The sequence below is a fragment of the Astatotilapia calliptera genome, chromosome 19 (assembly GCF_964374335.1).
Source record: "Astatotilapia calliptera chromosome 19, fAstCal68.1, whole genome shotgun sequence".
Classification (NCBI taxonomy): Eukaryota; Metazoa; Chordata; class Actinopteri; order Cichliformes; family Cichlidae; genus Astatotilapia; species Astatotilapia calliptera.
In genome coordinates this window covers 4,833,252-4,856,354 of record NC_137440.1, presented here as the reverse complement: position 1 = coordinate 4,856,354, position 23,103 = coordinate 4,833,252, and the positions used below count along the sequence as shown (strand labels likewise).

Sequence of the window (23,103 nt, the reverse complement as noted above, 5' to 3'; positions counted from 1 at the left end):
GAGAGAGACTGTCAGAGGACAGAGGGACAGTAAGATTAAATAGATAAGGATGAGAAGGAGACAGAGCTCTTTCTTTTCTTTAGCTTTATTACTCCCTCTCTTTCTCTCCTTCCTTTTTGGTCCCTCATTCATATTCTTTCTCTATTTTTGGCCCTTTTAAATAATATGTCAGAATTTGATCATTTAAACCCTAAAAAACAGCAGCTATTTCCAACACACTATAACTTACTAAATCAGATGTTTTGAGTGAATTCTTCACTACACATACATTTAGCAATTACTATATGTAATTAAAGTTTCGAGTCACTTGCTACCTGATACTAAGCATATTACTTTGTAATCCATACAAAGTGATATTTTTTTCATTACATTCTAAAATAGTTTTTGATCTTAGTTCGTTTTACGGCCCTGTTGCACAGCAGAACACTGTTTTGACTCACTTCAGACGCACCTCTTGATTTTTGTAACCTGACGCAGAATGGGCACTGCAGCTGGGTTGAAGATATTATTCTCCAACCGGCTGAGAGTGGTTGCTCACAACCTGCTTTCATGCAAGCAGTTGCTTGGTGAAAATGTGTGTTCAGTGACTGGTTGGCAAATGGCTGCTGGATCTTTCTGGCAGTCACAAGAGTGAAACTGGTTGTAAAAAAACCCCCAAATAAACAAATATGGTGCTGCACTGGAAATCTCCTTCCATTGCTTTGGTCACTAGCAGTTTGAGTGGAAGACTCCAACTTGTCTCCAAATACTCACAATATACTGAAAATCAGAAAATGGCGAACATTCCCGTTCATCACAAAAGTTGCGTCATTTGAAACGTGTTAGATAGGAATACCTTCACTTTAGAAAGATATTATTAGTTTCTGATAAATTGGGTTTTTTTTGCAGCAACCACTCACCAACTAGCAAGATTGCCAAGGGAGAATCTTGCTGGCCTTAGTCTCTACGCCCCAGACTAAGGCCTTAGACCAGGGGTGGGCAACTCCAGGCCACAATAGCCGGTGTCCTGCAGGTTTTAGATGTGTCCTTGATCCAACACAGCTGATTTAAATGGCTAAATTACATCCTCAACATGTCTTCAAGTTCTCCAGAGGCCTGGTAATGAACTAATCACTTGATTTAGGTGTGTTGACCCAGGGTGACCTGGAGTTTCCCACCCCTGCCTTAGACTAAGTCTAATAAATTTCCAGAAGACCAGCATGGCCTCATCACACCTTAAACCCCACTGATCTCCTACCAATCCTCTAAATTCTGCAATTGCAGTATGCAGTATGTACCATGCAGTATGTTTGCATTTGTTTTGTTAAATACAACTTTATTTAGGAACATGTTCTGAGTGTACTTTAAAGTCAAATAATAAAACACAATGACATTGGCAACCTCCACAAACTGAACCAGTATTAGGAAGTAGTAAGAATCAGATATATGGGGATTGTCCAATGCCCGGCTGATTACCGTAGCGCACTGTAGATGAACGGGTCTGTTTCCATTCATGAGCGCACCGGGGTATGAGGCGCATTAAGCGAAACTAAACAGTCAGATAAGTCAAACTTTACTCAACTCATTCTTCTTGCTTCCTCCACTTCAGTACCATTGATTCATTAATGTTGAATTCTCTCGCAGCTGATCTATTCCCATGTTGTTGCAGTATATTAATGACTAACCTCGTATTGTGGATGGATTATCTCAGTTGTTCTCCTGACTTTAGTTTGATCCGTTTACAGAATCCAGCCATGCAATTGCATTTGTCCCTAACCTTTGGAAACCATCCCATTAACTTTTATCGAGTGGAAAAAAAGTTAGCATTCGCCCTCCAGCTTCACTGTGTTTATGTTATGCTAACATAGCTGTGTCCCTAGCGATCACGTAGTACATCATTATATACCAGCTAGTCCAACTTCAGTAACCCTACAAAAATCACTGCTGTTTAGTTTCCTGTCTTCATTTATGTTAGAAGTGACAGCAGAGCTGTACGTTTTAATTTTTTCAGAAATCTCTCAGTCAGATCATGTTTAGGTGGAAACTAGCAAACTAACTTCCTGCTAACTTCTAACTCCGTTAAATTGAATAAATTCTGTTTTCATGGATGCCTGGATGTTAAACTCAATTGTTACACCTGGTAAAACAACAACGCTAATCATTTTATTAAAGATGAAAAAATTTAGACAGTTTTCGACTCTCAGTGATGTCGGAGTGTTCGTTTTGACTTTGGGACCTGAAGTGAACGGAGTTTTGGACCCAGATTACTCTGCGAGGCTCCTGACTACGGTAGCCGCAATGCTCTGACAATCCATCAAGCAGTGTGCCTTCATAGCTTACCAAAGTTATAGTGAAACATTTTCTGACAGATTTTTGAGCACCGTGTAGCACATAAAATCAGTTCAAGGTCAGTAAGCACAACCAAAATTCATACATAAGGCGCACCGGATTATAAGGTGCACTGTCAATTTTTGAGAAAATTAAAGGATTTTAAGTGTGTCTTATAGTGTGGAAAATACGGTACTAGGGCTGATATTTACCATTTTTGTAATTACTGGCATTCTTATTGTTTTTAAATCAATTTGAAAAAAACAACAACAAACAGATTAATTTAAAATTGTTATACAATGTCCATTTGAACCAAACTTACATTTGCACAGTGTTAAACTTAACACCCATCGTACGTGTGTGTGTTTATTTATATATAAAAAAGATTTCTATCGGTTGTCTGTGATGGCTATCAGTGGTCAGGACCTCAAACCTCCCCAGATTTCTCTGTTGTCTACCTCACGGCGCTCCTGAATCATTTATCTCCTGCCTTCATCTCTTTATTTTCATATTGCTCGCTGTGTTTCTCTTTATCTCATCAGAGACATTCCTGTGTGGATGTTATTTTTGTGAAGTGCATGCTGCAATATTCTTCCTCTCAGTTTGGCCTCTGCAGATGGATGAGCTGATCATGTAAACAGATACTCAGATATCAGACAAGAGCAGAAAAATTAAGCAGGGTTTATATTGTGAAATATAAATGGAACAAAAAATGGATTTCTGTTCAATCAAATGATTGCAGGCATAAAATAAACTTTGGTCTCTGAGGAATATAGTGACACAACACAATAAGAAACATTTGGTGTGTTACGTATATTTTATTCGGTTTTTGCATGTTATATTTTGTCTGAGTGTCTCATACTGTTTTGAAAATAGTCCCATGCTGGTTTGAAAAACCATGCAGATCTGGTAGGAAACTGCTCAGAAGTACCCTGTAACCACCTTTAATAACCAGGTCTCTCTTGGAAATATCGGAAATATTTCTGACTATTATTTGCATAGGGGTGGGTTGGAAAGTTGCTTGCAGCTGCAACAGCGATTGTAGAGGGAAGCAGCTTAAACAGTCTTATCCACATGAAATTGGTCAATTTAATATGGAGAAGGGTATCTACTGGAACATGCGCTAATTTGGGCTAGCTGGAGATCAGTCGAGCTGCCAGTATCTTGGCTCAGTTTCACTTCATGTCCTGTCTAAACTAAAGTTATTATTAGTGTTAGTGAGGTTTCAAATAATTTTAAACATCAGCCTCTATGCCTAAACCTGGCCAAACAGTGAAAGCTACATTTTAAAAGGATCACAGACAAGACTCTGGCCATATAGGTCAAAAGTCTTTTGCCACCACAACACACCTACCTTCTGATGTGGATGTCTAGTTCTTTTGAAGTTGAAATTACCCTTTGTATTGTTTCAGGACTTACATAAGTAGTTTCTGATGGTTGAAATGGAATTGGGAGACGAAGCATCCTACCAACACATCTCTGCTTATAATACTGTCACCTGCAATTAAATCAGACAGTAAATCTGCTTGGCAACAGTTTGTCCTGTGACATGACTGATAGCCAGTTTGACCTCCAGTTGACCTGAAAGTTAAACCTCAGCCACTCAGTGACCTTCCCAGCGTGCTCTCTGCTTACATGCTCTTAAAATAGTCAGGCACACACGCCCTCTTGCTCTCTCTCTCTCTCTCACACACACACACACAAACACACATATCTCCTCCTTTCAGCTGACAAGTTCTTTAAAAAGCCATCGACCCACCTCGCTGAACTTTACGACATGACACACACACATACACACGCACACCTCGCCTGCCGTGACAAGCTCTTTAAAACACCATCAAGTCACCCGGCTGAACTTTACGACACAGTTTCATTTCATGTTTATAAGACCCAAGCATCTCCATGCACACACACACACACACGTGCCCCGATCACAACAAGTGTTGCATTTACCTACTCAGCCGGTACATGATAAATATGTCTGTTTGAGTCAAGGTCAAACACACCTCCTTGTCCACTGACACACACACTCACACACTCACACACACACACACACACACACACACATATTCTACACAGGCACAGCTGCAAACAGCAGACAGACATGAAGACATATTTGTCGTCCGTCAACATAATGCTTTCAAAGTTTGCGGAACAAATAAATTCCGTCTGCCTGGCTGCACCTCGCTTTCCCAGCAGCCGTCAGTGCTGACTTCATACACACAGTGGACAGATTTGTGTGCGTAAATATAGTAAATGTAGTGGGGGTTTTTTCTCACAAAAACATTTAGTGGATTTTCCTTTTTTCTCTTTTTTTCTGCTGACTAATAGCTGGAGTTACAAATGGTGACAACGTGCCTGTAGCACTGGTTTTCAGCAACTGTGATACATCAAAAGCTGACTTATATCAAAGGCTATAGTACTGTATATGCATGGTAATGTTTTTTCTCAGCCTCTCCTTTCTTACTTTTATGGTTCTGTATAGTCAAGATGATGGTCAGGAGAGCATGCATGAAACCGAATAAGCATTAAAGATAAAAATGGAATTGATGAAGTCATACATAACCATGAAAGAATGAGTTTGGGTGAAGGTGTGTTGCAAAGCAGCTTGCAGCTGTGGGCAGGCCAAGGCAAGTTAAATACTGCTCTCTGTGTGACATTTGCCTGTTTGAAGTGTAGAAATCTATCACCTGAGGCATCAGCTGATGGGACTGGCATTGAGATAAGCTCTTTTATGAGGCCATCAGCTTGCACCTGTTTGAATTGACAGCATTCATGATTTAATTTAAGCTGTAAAGTGCTGTGCTGTACCTCAAATGCTATAAATAGAATGTGTTACAATGTTAAAAAATAATACTAAAAGTCAAAAAATCAATAAAATGCAACTTTTTAGAAAGGGAGTGATTACATACGTTGAAAAAGTACTGTATTTTGTCAACCTCTTCTTTCCATTTACTATTTGTTCCCCCTGATAAATAAATGACAAACAGTATGAAAATTATACTCTCTGCCAGATGACATCCATTTTTCATCTCTAGCCCTAAACAACTCCTCCTCCTCTAAAGTGTTTGTCCGCTATCCCTCCATCTCATCCCTCTTCTTCTCTTTACCCCCCCCCCACACACACACAGACACTTTTTCTCTCACACTTTTTTTTTTTTTAGCTCCAGCAAAAATTAATCACCTGTCTTCCTGTCTTTGTGCGTGTGCGTATGTGTGTGTTGCCGGCAGGAAGCCCACAGAGGTTTTTAGCAGCTGATTTATTGCCGAGTTAATTCATAACGGCGTCCGATGATGATGAGAGGCTGCAGGAAAGTATGGTCGTCACTGTTGTTGTTGAAGGGTGAGAGAGAGGGGGAAAGGGAGAGAATAAACAGAGTCATTCTTTGATATAAAGTAATAGGGTGGAAAGTGATAGAGGAAAAGTAATGAAAAGAAAGTTATGGAATAAACAGAGAGACAGATTGCAAGGTGCTTTAAAGTGTAGTTTTAATATGAAGAAAAGTAGAGAAAGAGGGAGGAAATGGGATTAGCAAAGAGGGTGATCTTTGTTGGTGTAGTTTCCTTCTTTCGTTCACTGAAGAAGACGTGACAGTTTAATGTGAAAGTGTTTAGATTTCCCTCCCCAGAAGAATGTGCAAATGCTAATTAGTGTGGAATCTTAGTTTATTTCCATTTACCATATCAAAAGGCAAACACCACTGAACCTACAAACTAGACCTACAACCATTAAGACCGACAAAATGTCTGCTGTGGTGCTACAAAAAAGTAAGCTACTGTGTCAGTCGCTATACCAGACAGTCACCATATTAGAACAGCTGTCTTTGGCACAGGCCAGAATCTGTTTGAACTGGAGAGAGGGGCCAGAGACAATCTTCTGTAAAAGTCTAACTTTGGAGTAAGGGCATTGCGCTACAGTAGTGTGGCGGAGGGGTGGTCCCTGGCGTAGCCTAGGGGAGGGGTGGAGCGGTGAGCTCAGGGGGGTGGTACCGGGAGGCAGGTGAGCCACAGGTCGTGGCGATTGTGCCATGAGTGTTTTCCTTCTGTGTGTCTATATAGTGACGGCAGAGTCGAGGGGGAGGCGGGCTGGACCGGGACGAGCTGTCACGGTGCATTGTTATTATAAATAAAAACGTGATCAAGAGCATAAACGGTGTGTGTGTGTGTGTCGCATACATCACAAGTAGCTTACCTGATATGGAAATAGGAATCAAAAGAAAATAAGAAATCAACAAGTCATAAAGTTAAGAGGTAAGAGCTAAGAGACTTTAAAATGGGTAATATATAACTGACAGACAGCCCCCAAGAAGTGACTTTAAACTGGTTATTATGAACAGTTGTTTTATTGTGAAGTGACTTCTAAAAGATAACCCCTCTGGTGGCTGTAGTAATTATAATAATGTAGGGAGGAGACTGGGGTCTACAAAAAAGGGAATTTTAACACAGGACACCAATTTTGCATTTTTTTCTTTCACTCATGGCTTTAATCAGAGAGCACAGAGTGTGCTGTAATTTCTTTTTGGTTACTCTGAGCTCACTGCTGCATGATTTCACACAGTCATGTAGCAAAGGAAGCAACCTAAGGGGTGTAACAAGCAAGAATAATGATAGTAATTGATAATATTCTTTTGTGATGGTCATGAATTTGTAAGCTTCTGTGCAACATTACTCTTGTATTGGTGAAGAGGTGTAAAGAGGTTTTTTGTGTCCTGTCTCCCTTCCCTCACCCCTAGGTAGATGGCTGGGCGATATGATCCCAAATTCATATCTCAATGTTTTTTTAGCTGGATGGCGATATACGATATATATCTCGATATTTTTTTAAAGCCAAAAGGTAAGAACAAAAAGAGAGTTCTTAGTCAAAGCTGTGTCCCAGATGTCACACAGGCACTTTTATTAACATACAGCGTAGATGTACATGAATAAATAAAAGACAACAATGTTGTTTTTGTGCATAACAAAAAGCTCACAACTGTTCAGTCAAAATGTAAACTAACAGACGCTGAGGATAATAACAAAGACAGATTTCACAGCTGCTCTGTTCCCAAAAGTTCTACTGCGTGACCGACAGCCTGGAGTTTGAAATCCTCTTTGTAACCACGTCTCTTACAGGTGCCATTTGTGGTCCATATACACACAATACGGTAATATTACGTTGAAGCACAGTACGTATCACTCCGCGAGGCTCCAGACCACGGTAGCCGTAATGCTCCGACAATCCATCAAGCGGTGCAGCTGCAAAGTCGTACTAAAACATTTTTTGACAGATTGCTAAGCGCTGTGTACCACATAAAATCAGTTCGCGGTCAGTAAGCACAACCAGAATTCATACATAAGGCGCACTGTCGATTTTTGAGAAAATTAAAGGATTTTAGGCCATGCAGCTCACAGGGGCTGTATGTCATTAGCGCGCTTAGCTCGCTAACACGTTGACGCCGTCCGTTGCTGTATCCATCGTGTCGTTGCCTGCAGGTGAAGCGATGGGGGAGGGGGAGTTGTGTTCAGTGAAGGAGAGAGGCGAGGCCGAGTAACGTTGCATAGAGACAAAAGTGGACGAAAGAGAGGCAAACTTGCGGTTCCACAAATATAATTATAACGTAATATATATTATATCGATATAAACGATATTGTCACATCTTATATCTCGTATAAAAATATATTGATATTTTAAAAAACTCGATATATCGCCCAGTCCTACTTCCTACCCCTGAACCTGGTTCTCCTGGAGGTTTCTTCCTGTTAAAAGGGAGTTTTTCCTTCTCACTGTCACCAAGTGCTTGCTCATGCAGGGTTGTCAGATTGTTGGGGTTGTCTCTATGATTATATAGTGTTTACCTTACAGTATAAAGTGTCTTGAGGTGACTGTTGTTGTGATTTTGTGCAATAGAAATATAATATAAGTGACTTGAAATTAAAATGTCTCATCCTTTTCTTCAAGATAAAAAAAAAAAAAGGTTTAAAGCAGTGTTGGTGAAACTGGCCGTGGCGGACAGGTGTTGTGTGTGTCTTCGAGTGCTCCTGTATCTGTAAAAGCATTATTTGAAGACCATTTTAAAACCACACCATATTTGTTACCATACTGTATCTATGGGCATAATTTATCATTTTTCTCTTATGAATGTTTATTAAGCTTTTTATTCCAGTAACACATGATTACCAGTGTTGGGCAACTATAATTAATTATAGTTATCAAAAAAGTAACTGAGTTAGTAACTGAGTTACAATATTCTAAAAGTAATTATTTACTTGAGCAGTAACTATTGCGTTACTTTAAAAAAAAGTTTAACCCTCTGGGGTCCAGCGTGTAATTGGCCATTTTTAACTACTTTTGATGTTTCCTCTACATTTCACCTTTAAAAACTATTTACTTTGCCTTGTTTGGTATCATCCTTTTCAGCACAACCTCACGTGTCTGAATTTACAGTTATGTTTTCATTTTGACATACTGCATTAACACAATTGATCTAAAATCAGACAAAAAACATAAAATCAGAGTAGAAAAAGTTATATTTTTCACTGTAACAACCACTAAACATGTTTAATGAATCATATTTCATAACTTTAAATGCAAATATAAATGGTCAATTTTAAAATCCTGTGCACAAGTTTTGCAAACAACAAAGTTATTTGCATCAATTTACCTTTTACCTTGATTTTTTAAATAACCATTTCAAACTATTTACAGAACAATCAGCTGTTCTTTATTCAATAAGATGCCACACAAATTATTTGTGCCACTCCAAAAAAATAATTTCTGTCCACTATAAAGGAGAACATCACAGCCTGATACCTGCAGGTCTGACAGCAGCAGGTGTATCACTCCTGTTTCTACCTGGAGACAGCAGTCGCCTCATTGTTCTGACACACAACAGAAAACTATCGACAACACTACACACTAACTACACAAGACAACACATTAGGTACACACTCCAAACACGCTAAACGTCACAAACGTCACTCCTAACACTTCCCCTGTTTTTTTTTTGTTTGTTTGGGGTTTTTTGCTCATAAGCAGAGAGTGCTCGCTGCGCTGTCCTTAGACAGTAAACGTGACGAAACTATTGAGGAAAAAATGCCGCGTATATATTGTTTATCATGACTCTGGTTTTACGTGGCCTATCAACACAATTTAAAAACTGGTAAATATCACCTTGTTGCTTTGTCTTTAAGTGGTCATGTGATTGGCTTACCTCGACTACTTTATTCTTCCTCAGTCAAACAGCAGCACTCATGTGATTGTTTTGCTCCCTTAGCTCCAGGTGTTGTGCTAGACAGTGATCGTGATTGCCGTCTGCGGGAGCGCGCCGCTGCTTAAAGCTGTAGCGTTCAGATTACTTACAGCTACTTCCGTGCAGCTGATATAAAATGCGGTAAGCTGAACACAGCTCCAACTGTCTGTTTGTTGAAAAATAGTAACAGACCGCATTTTCTTGTTAGTAACTGTAACGGCGTTGTAACGATAGGAATAGTAATTAGTTAGATTACTCGTTACTGAAAAAAGTAACGCCGTTACTTGTAATGCCGTTATTCCCATCACCGATGATTACTGAAAATCACGTTCTGCACAACCCTTTTATGTGATCAGATTTCTTTTAACTTTTTTTTTTTTTTTACTCCTTACAGGCTGCAGGCTCTGAGGAAGGAGAAGTCACGGGACGCGGCAAGGTCGCGTCGGGGAAAAGAGAACTTTGAGTTTTATGAACTGGCCAAGATGCTGCCACTGCCAGGTGCCATCACCAGCCAGCTGGACAAGGCCTCCATCATCCGGCTCACCATCAGCTATCTGAAGATGAGGGATTTCGCCAACCAGGGAGACCCACCGTGGAACCTGCGAATTGAGGGACCTCCGCCCAACACCTCGGTCAAAGGTAGAATACACATTGGAAACGTGTGGTTCTGTGTATTTAAAAAAAAATCATTAAGAACCAAGAAAAGCTTGTTTAAGGAATAAAACATCTGAAATATAAAAACTCAAATTAAAAATGTTCTTTGTAGTGTAGTTGGTTCGTGTCCTAGCACAAGTATATATATATTTTTCTTTTGCTTGTTGATTATTTGAATCATGGTAACTTATAAGCCACACCTGCAGAGACTTAGCCAACATCTCAGACCACTGAGCTGCTGCTAACTGACACACTGATTATTTGTTTCTGATGCATCAAAGCCTGAGAAGAACTTTTCAGTTGAACACTTGGTCACATCAAATCATAATTAAGCTCAGACATACAAATATATGCAAGGCAATGAAATTACAGGTTACCACTACATCCATAGTCAGCCTCACGAGTAAAAAAGTATTTACCCTCTGGGCAGCTGGTTCCTACTAATGGAAAACATTACTAATTGATTCCTCTCTCTCCATACCTAAACAACAGATTAGACTGCATTTTGTAAAAGGTCAACCTTAGCACACGTATGCTGCATTGCAGCCATAGGTTACATATTAACAAAAAGGGATGTGGTTCCTGTGTCTGAAAAGTTAAACCTATGCTAAAGTCTACTAAACTGGATAAGGATTTTTTCTCTCTCACTATGAATAAGCCTGTGGTTCCGTTTTTTCACCATTCATGCATACTGGAATAGGTTTGATTATGCTTTTTTTCTTTCTTCCAACTTTGTTTTTCACAGATGAAGAAAAATTGGTTGCGTTCTTAAGAACTGTTGACTGCAAATGACTAGTGTAGCTTTAGCAACTCACAACTTCAGATTTTCTGTCGAAATGGACGTTTAATATGTGATTATAGCTGATTTAGTGAACAGAAAAGGGTTTGAAACTGGCTTGATTCACCGTGTTGTACCGAAACAGTTGTCTGGCAAGAAAATCAGAACCTGTGTGAGAACAGATGTAACTTGAGTTCAGTTAGCTGCAAATGATGCGCAAGCTAAATACAAAGTGGTGACATTGTTTATTGGAAATAAAATTAATCCTCAGGAGAATGCAAGTCCAGATTGCACTGGCTTGACATAATCTAGAGGTGGTTTGCCACTTCATTAGGGAATGCTGGGACCCTGTTGTAATTAAATGTGCTATATAAATAAATAAACTATAACTATAAATATAACTGTGTTATACTGTCCTAAAAACCACCATAGAGTGGTAGAATGGTACAGCCCAACTCTGGACAGAATAAATCCTTGTTTCATTCTAGACATTTGACCCACTGTGTCGGCAAAACCGAAACACTGCCTACTTAGCTGACTGAAGCAGCGCCTGTGTAAAATGTAAATATTGCGGATGAGATGAGAGTAGACCTGACTGCTGGATGTGAAAGACGCTAAGTTTAACTTTGTGTGTTAAAGAACTGTTTGATATAAACTTCTTTTTTCTTTTTACTTCATTTGTTATGATTTTGGCACTTGTGATTTTTCACTGACTGCGGCAAAAGTGCTTTTCTTACCCCTGTGTATTATATCTAATGGTCAGCAGGGAAAGTCCAGTTGTATAGTCAGCTCTCTTGACCCGTACTTTCACTAAACGCTTTCCTGATGTGTTTATTGCCTCAGTTGATGGTTTAAAGTTATACTGGATGCAAAACGATGATTATTTTGTACATTTAGGTTCTTCATTAAAGTCAAAAGGGAGGATAAAGCACAGTATACCTTTGGGAGGGCCTAGCTTGTATTTAAAAAATGCTCACTTCAAAACATCAAAAATATAACTTTGTAAACTGGTGGGTGACTTCATGGTTATTACATCCATTTTTTTTAGTTTACAGTCAATAATTCCAGCTTTAAATGATTTAAACCGGGAGTGTCCAACTCCAGGCCTCAAGGGCCGCTGTCCTGCAGTTTTTAGATATCACCCTGGGTCAACACATCTGAATCAAATGATTAGTTCATTATCAGGCCTCTGGAGAACTCATTTAGCCGTTTAAGTCTGTGTTAGCTGTGTTGGATCAAAAACCTGCAGGACACTGGCCCTTGAGACCTGGAGTTGGAAACCCCTGAATTAAGCACTCATAGATGAGTTTCAACTTTTTATGGATTCCATCAAAAAATATTGCAGTTTTGTTAAAACTTTTAAATTAAAAGTGAGAAAGATTCTTTCTGAATAGATAAAGTTACAAACACCTAGCTTTATCAGAGATACCTTTGATAAAGGCATCTTTTAAATTTCTCTGACAATCCCAGTGAAGTTATTCACAAATTACTTTTTTGGTAATGAAAATTCGCATTAAGTTTGTTCTCATATGGAGAAAAAATATATAAAGCTTTCAATATTGTTTCACCAGTTTCTTCTTTTTTCCCCTGTGCTAATTTCAGCACAAAGCCTTTTTAAGTTTTTTTCTTGTCTTTCTGATCCTCACTACATTTTTTATTACCCTTGGACATTGTATGTCATTTAAAGTTAAAACATAATTTTGAAGTTTTTGCATAATAACAGTTTTTTTGATTGATTGATTGATTTTTGACCCAGATTACCTCTTTTCACCCAAAAAGCTGCCAGTGCAAGCGGAGCCATAGCAACAGCTTTACTGCCCAATTTAGTTTCCACAAAAGCTCATCTTTGTGTCTTCAAACGAACATTTTTATTCAAATGAAAGTGAACACGCAAACATAGGCGTATCAGGCTTACAGCTAGCAGCATTGCAGCGACTGTGTGGCTCTTTAAACTGCTATCAAACAACTTGCAAAAGCTGCAGAAACGCACCACGGTCTCTCTCTCTGTCACACACACACACACACACTCACTCACACACGGCTAGCTTCAGCGCTAAGTGATTTTTCTGTGAAGGGAACATTAAGCTTTGATGAATTTCTGCCTGGAGTACCAGAGTGTACACAGCACTTGTGAATCTAAGTGGAATTTGCCTTTGAAATGGCCCCTTTGTGCGACGCACTTAAAGGAGAAGAGGAGCGTTTGCTTTTAAAGGGGACATTTGGGCTTGTAGGAATGACCCAAAGATGAAAGCAAATTGTCTGAAATTTCTAGGGGCGACAGTGCGTTTCACTGTTTGTGTGTGCTGTAAGAACTACAGTACAACCATATTTACCTGAGAACAAGAGTACACGCAGAGCGAGACTGTAGTTGAGTGTGAGTGAATAAAGGTAAGGTGTATGTATGGGTGTTTCTACACATGAGCACGTCTAATGTGTGTGCTCACACATGCCCTCTCCGCACAACAGCAGATGGCATCATTGTCGGCAGCGCTTTGAAGAGGCGCATGCATTTTAATGAACAGAACCAAAACGTATACACCAGATAATGTGTGCATGTGTGTGAGTGTGTGCTGGGTTGTTTTGGAGCTCTCAGGGCTGTGTGTTGTATACTTCCTGTAACACAGCCCTGCAAAAGACAGCATCATACTAAATCACATTTAACACGTGTGTGGAGGTACAAATATTATATGAACAACCCTTAATCCTCCGTTTGACTTCTTGTTATTTATTCATTTATTTTCAGAACCTTAACTTTGTGATTGCCTCTGTGTGATACTTTCAGGAAACCCTGTCCAAAATAGATTTCTAGACTGTTTTTGTTCATTTATATTAATTCTGACTGGCCACACTGGCCGTTATAAGGGACACAATTATCCAACCAACTGAGAAAACTGCTCACAGTCTCATTATTACACAGATAAAATCAAACCTGACAATGTGGATGTCCTAGAAATAAAAAATCAACAAATCCTCAGTGTGAAGGTCAAAAACACAAAACAGACTTTGCTTAAATAGAAGTGCAAAGTGAGGTTTTTATGTCCATACGCACACACAGCAATTCAATCAGACTGTCCCTCTTGTGCACACAACATATACAGTACATGATATGCTTCTCTCTCTGCAAGGTTGTATGTGCGTGTTTAGGTTGTCTTTACTCTCTCTCCTATTGACTGACACTAATGAATGAATATCCTTCTCTAGAAGACTGTGTGCGAGTGTGTATGTGCATCCATGCCTATGTGACTTTTTACTTTGTAATTGTTTTGTGTGTTGCAGCCTATGTGTGTGCGTGCGTGCGCGTCTGTGTATTTGTGTGTTTCGCAGTGTTTGGAACAGCAGAGAATTATTGATTTTGGCCTCTGTGTAGCTGCTCTGCATTGGTTCAGGTAATGAAGATCGTTCTGTGTGAGTCTGTGTGTGTGTGTGTGTAGTATTCCTACTTATGACTCCATACTCTTTCTGTTTTTCCATCTGACAATATCCTCATTTGTTGTTTTTCCCTCCTTGGTTTTAGTTTTTCTCTGTCTTCCTCTCTCTTTTTCCTCTAATTTCTTTCACTTTAGCACTTTTTCTTTTCTCTTCCCCCTCCCCATCCTGTACACATCTCTGTTTCTTCCTTTTTAATATTTCTTTTCAAAAGGAAGAAGGAAAATTAGATATGATTTCTGATCACATGATTTTGATATGTGTGCTTGCATTGTGCATTCCTTTTTTATCCTTTCTCCTCTCATTTCCATTTCCTTTCCCCAACTTATATTTCTCCTCTTTTCAGTTAAATTCAGTTTTTCTTCTAACTTCTTTTCCATTTGTCGTGTTTGTTGTCTTTCTTGTTTTGTTCATTCTCACCTCATGTTGTGTCCTTCCCTTTCTTCCCCTCTACTTCCTATCCTTTCCCCTTTTCCCCTCACACCACCTTCCTGTTTCCTTACCTTTTCCTCTTCGTCTTTTCCTTTATTTTGGTTCATGCACTATATTAAATCCTCTTTCGCTTTCTCCTCCTCAGTTGATTCTCCTTTCCCACTCCTAACGCTTCACTTTCTTAACCTCCGTTTGACTTTTTTCTATTTCCTTCTCCCCATTCTCCATTTCCTCCATCCTCTCATCCACTTCCTGTAATCACCTTTCTTCCACTCCTTCCTTATCCTCCTCCACCCTTGCACTTCATGCCCCTGTACACCTTCCCCTCCTCCCCCATTGACCTTTGCAGTAATTGACCCATCAGTTGCTCTTCTACAGTTTAGTGTGGGAGGTTTTGACTTCCTGTCAGTAAGAGTCTCCACATCTGCTACAGGACTCCACACAAACAACCGTGACCTTTGGAGCATCCTGACACCCAGCCCATTTTGTGTGTGTGCGTGTGTGTAAAAACGATTGACCGCTCACTATTTAAGTGCGTAGGTGAATGTCGGTCGTTGTGTTTATGTGTGAATTTATGGTGGTGTTTGTGGTTGCATATGCAGGTACAGTATGTGTGTCCGGTAGTGTGTATGAAAAGCTTTGAGGGTCTCTGTTTCTGTCTGACAGTCTGGTGTTTGTGCGTGCGTCTGTGCGTGCCTGTGTGTGTGACCCCCTTCGACACCTGGCTATTCATTATGCATGCAGAGAGCAGCAGACACCAAAATGCCACACTTCATGAGCCAGTCTAAAAATCAAGACACACACACTCACTGTACTCCACTCACAAACAAACAATATACGCACTAATCCAAACACACACACAAGTTTTGCACATACTTTTTTCTGACAATATTCAGAGAAATACACATATAAGGATATTAAGAAAACACACAGGTACCGGCATAAATACGAACTCCACCCTACTCCTTGTAAACACACCTTGTTCATATCTGTGCTGCTTTACATTCTGTATAAATATCCTCTCTCTCTGTTATTAAAAAATAAATTATGGCATTTTTTATAAGATCCACATACCTAGTTATGGCTCAGTGCATGAGCTCACGAGACTCATGAGGAATATCAGGTGTGTGTGGGTGGGTGAATGCGAGCTCAGGATCTTTCACTGCAGTTTTTAATGTGGAAAAATTGTGTATTTTCAAAGTTGTGTTTTAAAAAACAGCCCTGTGACAGACTGGCGACCTGTCCAGGGTGTACCTTGCCTCTCTCCCAATGACAGCTGGGATAGGCTCCAGCGCCCCCCGCGACCCTGAAAAGGATAAGTGGAAGCGAATGGATGGATGGATGGTGTTTTAAAAAAATACACTTACAGTAGACTGTGCATACGTTAAAAAAAAAAAGTTCTGGAACATAAAATGTGTCAAATCACATCAGATAACATTATCACATTAGTAACAAACTTTGTAACCTTTTTAGGGACCCTATAGTACTATAAGGCCTGTTTTAATAGTGAAAAACACATTTAGCAGATTATTGGTTTGAAAGACACTAGTGGCTAAGAACTTTGGAATGTTAGCATAATAGATCCATTGGTAACGCTATTCAACAATAGTCAGGGAGACTTTCTTTGTGCCTTTATGCCTTTATAGATTTTGCTTGCTAACTAGGTTTGGTAGCATTAACTAATAACTTCACTCTCAAAAAGTGCTCCAAAACCAAGCCAGCCATGTTGGAGAGCGTCCTCATTCACAACGTGTAACATACCAACGATTTGTCATGTCCCAAGGCGTCTCATAGTAACGCAAAATGTAACCTTCCGCGTCCGTATGATACGCTCCGGATTGTGGATGGAATCCAATAGAACAGACCTTCCCAAAGTGTGGGGGGCGCAGAGCCATGGCAGGGGGGGCGCCAGATGAAAAGGGGGGAAAAAACCAAAACGCTTGGACACTGCTAGCACGGGCGCCCACAGAAACGCAAAGCAGGAGATGAAGCATAGCTGAATATGTTTCCAAACCAACTTCATTCTAAGCCAAAGACTAGAAAATATGGTGAAGCATATCTTCCCTTTGGTTTCACCTGCACAAGTGCCAAGGTAGGTCTCCCTGCAGAATTGCTTTTCCCTTCGTCGGGAGCAGCGCTGGGCTGTTTAAATCACGGACAAACAGGATCCCACATTCTTGATTTTTAGTTCAAACACTTGTTGTAATGACTAACTACTCCTGACATTTTGGAGATATACATACTATACTATACTTTATAGTTACAGTGGGATACAAATAATATCAGGCTGATCCTGCCACGATTTGTTCCCCCGGTTCAAATCATTAACTGCGAGTGTATATGTAAGCGTGTAAAAACTGCAGATAGTCAGATTAACAGTATTTTGTCTCTATCTGCCATTCCACAATTCATCTCCTGTAAACAATAACGTGGCGCACAGCGTGACGTGAAAAAAGGCACATACCTTTGACGTTGCGTGACGAACTCTGTATTCCTCGTCCACACGTAAACGCAAAAAAGGAGTTTTGAAAAAAATCTCAGTTTTCAGTGATTCGAAACGCCGTTTACGTGTGGACGAAACAGCTGCGTTTTCAAAAATACCCGTGTAGGTGCGGACGTAGCGTAAATTAGTTAGTAGTTTATTTTCTTATTACCTTTAATTAATTGCAGATTACTTGTATTTGCTTAATTTTTTACTAAATGTTTGAGGTGTGAAATAAACCGCAATGGAGCAAAATATGTATGTGTGTGGTTGGAGGATGTGTGCATGTGTGTGCGTGCACGCGCGCACGTGGGGGGGCGCGAACATTTTTCTTGTAAAACAAAGGGGGGCCCAGCAAAAAAAGTTTGGGAACCACTGCAATAGAATGACGCTCCCAGAGCTCCCCACAGATCAGAAAGGAGCAGCCACACTCCTGTGTAAAAAGATTAACCGTTACTTGTCCATCATTCACCATGATAATGCAGTCCAGGATTTAACTCTGCTAATCAGTACATGTAAATTTATTCCTTCCCTCTACGGAGATTTGTGTAAGCCCACAAAAAAAAAAAAAATGTTGTAGCCTAAATCTGATTGAGATGATTCTATATCAAGTCATGTTGTGAAGTATTGTCTGCATTGTTTAGTGTGTATTTATGTGAGTGTGTGTTCCTATCCACTTAGCATTACATACAGCCAGACTGCCGCTTTATACAAAATCAACCTCCTGCTTCGAGAGACTCTAAGCGCTGAGTGAGAGAGAGAGAGCGAAAGAGAGACACGGGGGGAAAAGAGGCGCATCAGAAGAAAGCGCCTGAGTAGAAAAATGAGAGGGATAACGACAAGACGGGGGAGAAAGAGAGAAAAATAAACGAGATAGTCAATTAGAGAGACAGAGGCTATCAGTGAGGCTGAGAGAGAGAGGCAGAGAGACAGAGAGGGAGAGCAGCAGGAGTCTCGTCTCGTTATGATCCATCTCGTCTCTTTGTACCAGCTGACGTTTTTATGATGCGGCCTGCTGGCTGGGCTAATGGCTTCCTCCATTATACTGAGGGAACACAGTGACCCCGACACCCGGATAAACACAGCACTCACATCAAACCCCTCCCACCTGCCCAACCCAGCCTGCACACTGCAATCCGACACTGAGTCAGCGATGAAGCTCGTTTCAAACCGAGAGATGGAGAGAATTAAAAAAAAGGTACAGAGATAAGTTGTTCCCCAAACACTAAAAGGTTTCCAACAGGCGTCCACTGCCTGCTGTATGGCTGGGATTTTTTAGTAAGTGCCTGGTGTCAGTACTGTATTCATTCAAAGGTAAAGCAGCTCAACGCCAAAAAGGAAAGGACTTTCCAGTTAAATTTTGAATATTTATAGCTTTCATAGTTGTGTATAGTACTTTACATTATACATGACTTGATGAATTGTCAAAGGTCGGGGTGTTTTTTCAACTTGAAATATAGTCTTCAAGTATAGGAGTTCAACACTGTCGAACTAAAGGTAACTCTTTTTAAATTACATTTTCCTGATTACCTTTATCTATTGACAAAATATATTTTTTATGTTCTCCCACCAGTAACAGAATTCCTTGTAGTTTAAGCATTCACACTGACAGTGCATTGGAAACCAAAAGCACAAATCAAACGGCAAGTTCAACTTTCTGCAATGACAGGACAGACACCCTAATTAAATTAAAGTTGCATATCAGGCATCCATGCAGGTTACATGATGGGGCTTCAGTGTTCATCCCCACCCATACAGGAAGCAATTCACATACAGTATCACATTGCTTTGTTGCAGATGGTTAAATATCCTTCACTTAAGCTAAGTATCCTTCAGTCTTATTAGCAGTCATTTCAATTGCTCACTCCAAAGCTGAGAAAAGTTTATTTCAGGGTCCTCCCAACTTTCTGCTGCCAGTGGTTATTTGGCCCGTGGTTGATAGAAGCTGGTGAATGTCATTAACTTTGAGTTGTCTGGACATTGTCTGGACCACATTGTTGCTTTTGCATGTAGCCAAAATTTTTCATCATGAGCTTAATATTTTTTGCTATCTATTAGAAATGGCAAAGTTCTTTAGGCAAGCTCTTTTTAATGAATGTCATTGCAAGATCTTTCAAAGACAGAATACAATTTAAAGCTGCTCCTCATGGAAGTATGTTTAAAATATGGATGTGACTGGTGCAAATTTAAAAGAAACGTTGTGTTTTTGTAACTTCAAAGCTATCTAAGATCAAATATAGTAATCTGAAACGTTTTTCACTTGAAGTTTTCAGAGTATGCATTTTAAGATGCATATTATCTGGATTTGTTTTGACAGATTAGACTTGCTCTAACAGCTCATTGTTTCTTTCTGTAAACTAACAACTCGAATATCCTTCCAGCTGTTGCATTCAGGTTAGACGTCATTTAACAGCAGGCTCAACTTCCCACTGATATCTGAAATAAGACAACACAACTCGTCTTCTAAACTAAAGCGCAGCATGTGTGATTGAAACCATATAAAACACAGGGCCTCTGCTATTTGCATTACATCATGCACACACTGGGTGATAATTGTTATGTCTTTCGCCAAAATACCCCCTATCTAGTTGTAATCATTGCAGCTTTTTACCCTCGGATCTCATCTTAAACATAAAACGAAGAAGCGAGGCAGCTCCTACTTCTCAGCATAATAAACTTGTCAAACGCAGCTTTGGTTCTCTCACTGCAAAAACCTGTGGCGCTCCTACCGGCCCCCAGCTTAGCCCCGTTTGGCTCTGCAGCCGACACGCCGCTCCATCCGCTGGCTAAAACCACTCCCCTTGCATGCTCGCACTTAATAAACAGAGGGTAATTTGGCCAGCTGCGAGTGTGAGATGTTTTGATTCCCGAGTCACAGTGTAAAGAAAAATGGAATGACAGAGGGAGAGGGAAACAGCAGTAATTATAAAACTAATTACCAAATGTTGATGATGCCCATAGGCTTTGCATAACTAAATTTAGACGAGGAAATTGCTTTCGGCCGCCGACGTGGCTGCTGGGCATTTTGTTCATCTTTTCTTTTTTTTCTTAATTCTTCTCGTCCTGCCTGCTGTCACACACTTGCACACTGAAGAAAAAAAATCACCATGGAAACAATTATTCAAACACCTATCTTTTTTGTTGGCAAACACAAAATGGCTCCGGGAAGTGTTCTTGTCCAACAATGTGGTGTAATGACAGAAAATATAGCTGCTTGTTTCTGTTTACCCCGTGAAAGACATAGCAATTAAGTACAACACAGAGATGCTCACAGAGAAACTAAAAGACATTCACTTATTGAATCAGGCTGTGCCGCTCTCTGCGGGTTTGCATATGAAAGACGTGTTTTTGTCTCGCCGAGCGTCTGCACAGATTTGTACATAGCTGAGCTCTGACGCCTGATTTTCCTCTGGAGTGATTGCAGAAATGTCGACTGTTGGTTTAAGTTTCTATTAGATCCTACTTTGATCAGTCCAGCGTGAACAAGCAGAGTCTCTGAATAAGTGTTGAAACCAAAGTGGTGTGACTGACTAAACTAAAAGAATTTACAGGGAAATATCTTTCACAGGCTAAAAAAATGGAAATAAAACAAGTGAATGTAAAGCAGGGATTATACTTATTTGCAGACACAGAAAGATGCATACACCACGGTCAAGTAAGCATTCCTGTTATAACTCTCCTAAACTTCTTCTTCTTCTCCACCTGATCGGCACATACGTCATTGGTGCATTATAGTGTAGTTTCTCAGCAGAGAAGTTCTAGCATGCTTTCAGATGCAGAAACACCTTTAAGTTGTTGGGACTACCTGAACTGGTTCCTCTGCAACTTGGCTTTGTTTCTCCGAAGCCCTGTCCACACAGGAAGCTCACAGATGGTTGGTCGTCCAGGCTTCGGTTGGCCTCCGGTTGCCTCATCAAGTCTAGTTGTACAGTGCAAAGCACTGTCTAACATGTTAGTCCAAATTCAACAACTCGTTTGAGGTCTGGTGATTGCAAAGGCCATAGCACGCATTATTTTCTGACTTATTTAACCAGTCAATTCAATTTAATTATATTGTATTTATACAGTGTTGGGAAGGTTACTTTTAAAATGTATTCCATTACAGAATACAGAATACATGCCCCAAAATGTATTCTGTAACGTATTCCGTTACGTTACTCAATGACAGTAACGTATTCTGAATACTTTGGATTACTTAATATATTATCATGCTTTTTACAACAACGTGAATGTACTATTGCTGTGTGATTTATTACTATTACTGAAGGTCCGCGACTCCGAACTGTAGTAAAGGGACCTCTGACTAGTACGGCGGGGTCCCTGTCGGCTCGTAGCCGAAAAATAGCTTTACTTTGTTGTGTGGGTCAACTTTTCTTGACAGAGAGAGGCGTTGAAAGGCTGCTCCAACAGAACTTATTGTTTTCGGAGGAAAACACGAACATGGTGTACAGTCGAGTCTTAATAGCTTACTTACAACTGGGCTCGTCAGGCACTCTTCTTGGCTGAAGTGGTTATTATTATATTTACATGCTTCCAGCTCCCGTTATTGCTCGATGACACCTCGTACTTTTCCACTCCCCTTTTTCTCCCTCCTCGCGCTCACAGACACATAACGTGTATGGCAGTCCATTCTCCCTGCAACACGGACTACACTGCCCATGATGCTACATTCTTTAGAGCTATGCTTGTAGCATTCTGCCTGTTAGCTTAGCACAACAACAACAACAACGAAAAGGCACTCTCTCACCCAGGAAACACACAGTCGCAGAGAGAGAGAGAGCGTCGCCCTGTAACCATGGCAACCGTAACGCTGCCGCCCGGAACAAAAGAACGTAGCTGTCAAACAAAACCCAAACAGTCCTGACCCGCGACAATATGAAACAGGAAAGTACCGCAGTGTAATCCATTTATTTCAACAAAGTAACTGTATTCTGAATACCACCTTTTTAAACGGTAACTGTAACGGAATACAGTTACTCATATTTTGTATTTTAAATACGTAACGGCGGTACATGTATTCCGTTACTCCCCAACACTGTATTTATATAGTGGCAAGTCACAACAACAGTCTTCTCAAGGTGATTCAATGAGACATTTGCCCCTTGATGGGAACAGTGTTGTTCTAGAAGAGACCATCATGGTAGAAATGTTTCATTATGCTAACCAGCAACTACATTGGCTTTGGAAGGGAGTCCCTCGTTATAAACTTCCAATGTAAAATTCCTAATTTCATAGGTGAAATGGATATGTTTAGAGACAAATATAATAAATGGTTTTGTAGTCCAATCTTTTTAAAACTCAACCACTTGGATTAATGGTTAGCTCGGCACTTGGCCACTTTGATTAATAGTCCCTCAAAGGAACTCAGGATCTGATTTAGAGAGCCAATTGAAAGCACTGTTTAACCTCGCTCCATTGTCCTTATTTATTTGGTTGGATTTGGTGACAAGATTTCCAAATGTATTCCTTTTGAGATAGAAGGCCCTCTTAGCTGTTCTCTTTACAGGCACTGAGAAACGCTCAGTGCAAATGAAGAACATCTTATGGTCTTCCACAGATCTTTGCCCCTTATACAGTCATTTTAGATATATGATGTTTTCAATGTGAGATCTTACTCAGCCAGGTTTGCGCCTGTCCTTATGTTTTTTTTTAATACATTTTATTAGTCATTTGTTGACTCTAGTTAGTCTGTGAAAGCATTTCAAGGGCCACTGATGACAGCTGAGAGAAACAGATGTAATCCTTTAAAACATAACAAAACCTGGAAAAGCTGAAAGAGCCTGAAAACCTTTGGA

The 23,103-nt window shown here is 40.1% G+C and overlaps 1 protein-coding gene across 4 annotated transcripts in view; it reads left to right on the top strand.

Moving 5' to 3' along the window:
* npas3 (neuronal PAS domain protein 3) overlaps positions 1-23,103 on the top strand; it is a 374,776-nt gene that overhangs the window by 145,400 nt on the left and 206,273 nt on the right. For all 4 annotated transcript variants that reach the window (XM_026151150.2, XM_026151153.2, XM_026151151.2 and 1 more), the window contains one exon: positions 9,931-10,175. In XM_026151150.2, coding sequence (XP_026006935.1) covers positions 9,931-10,175 — 245 coding nt within the window. The remainder of the gene's footprint in view (positions 1-9,930; positions 10,176-23,103) is intronic.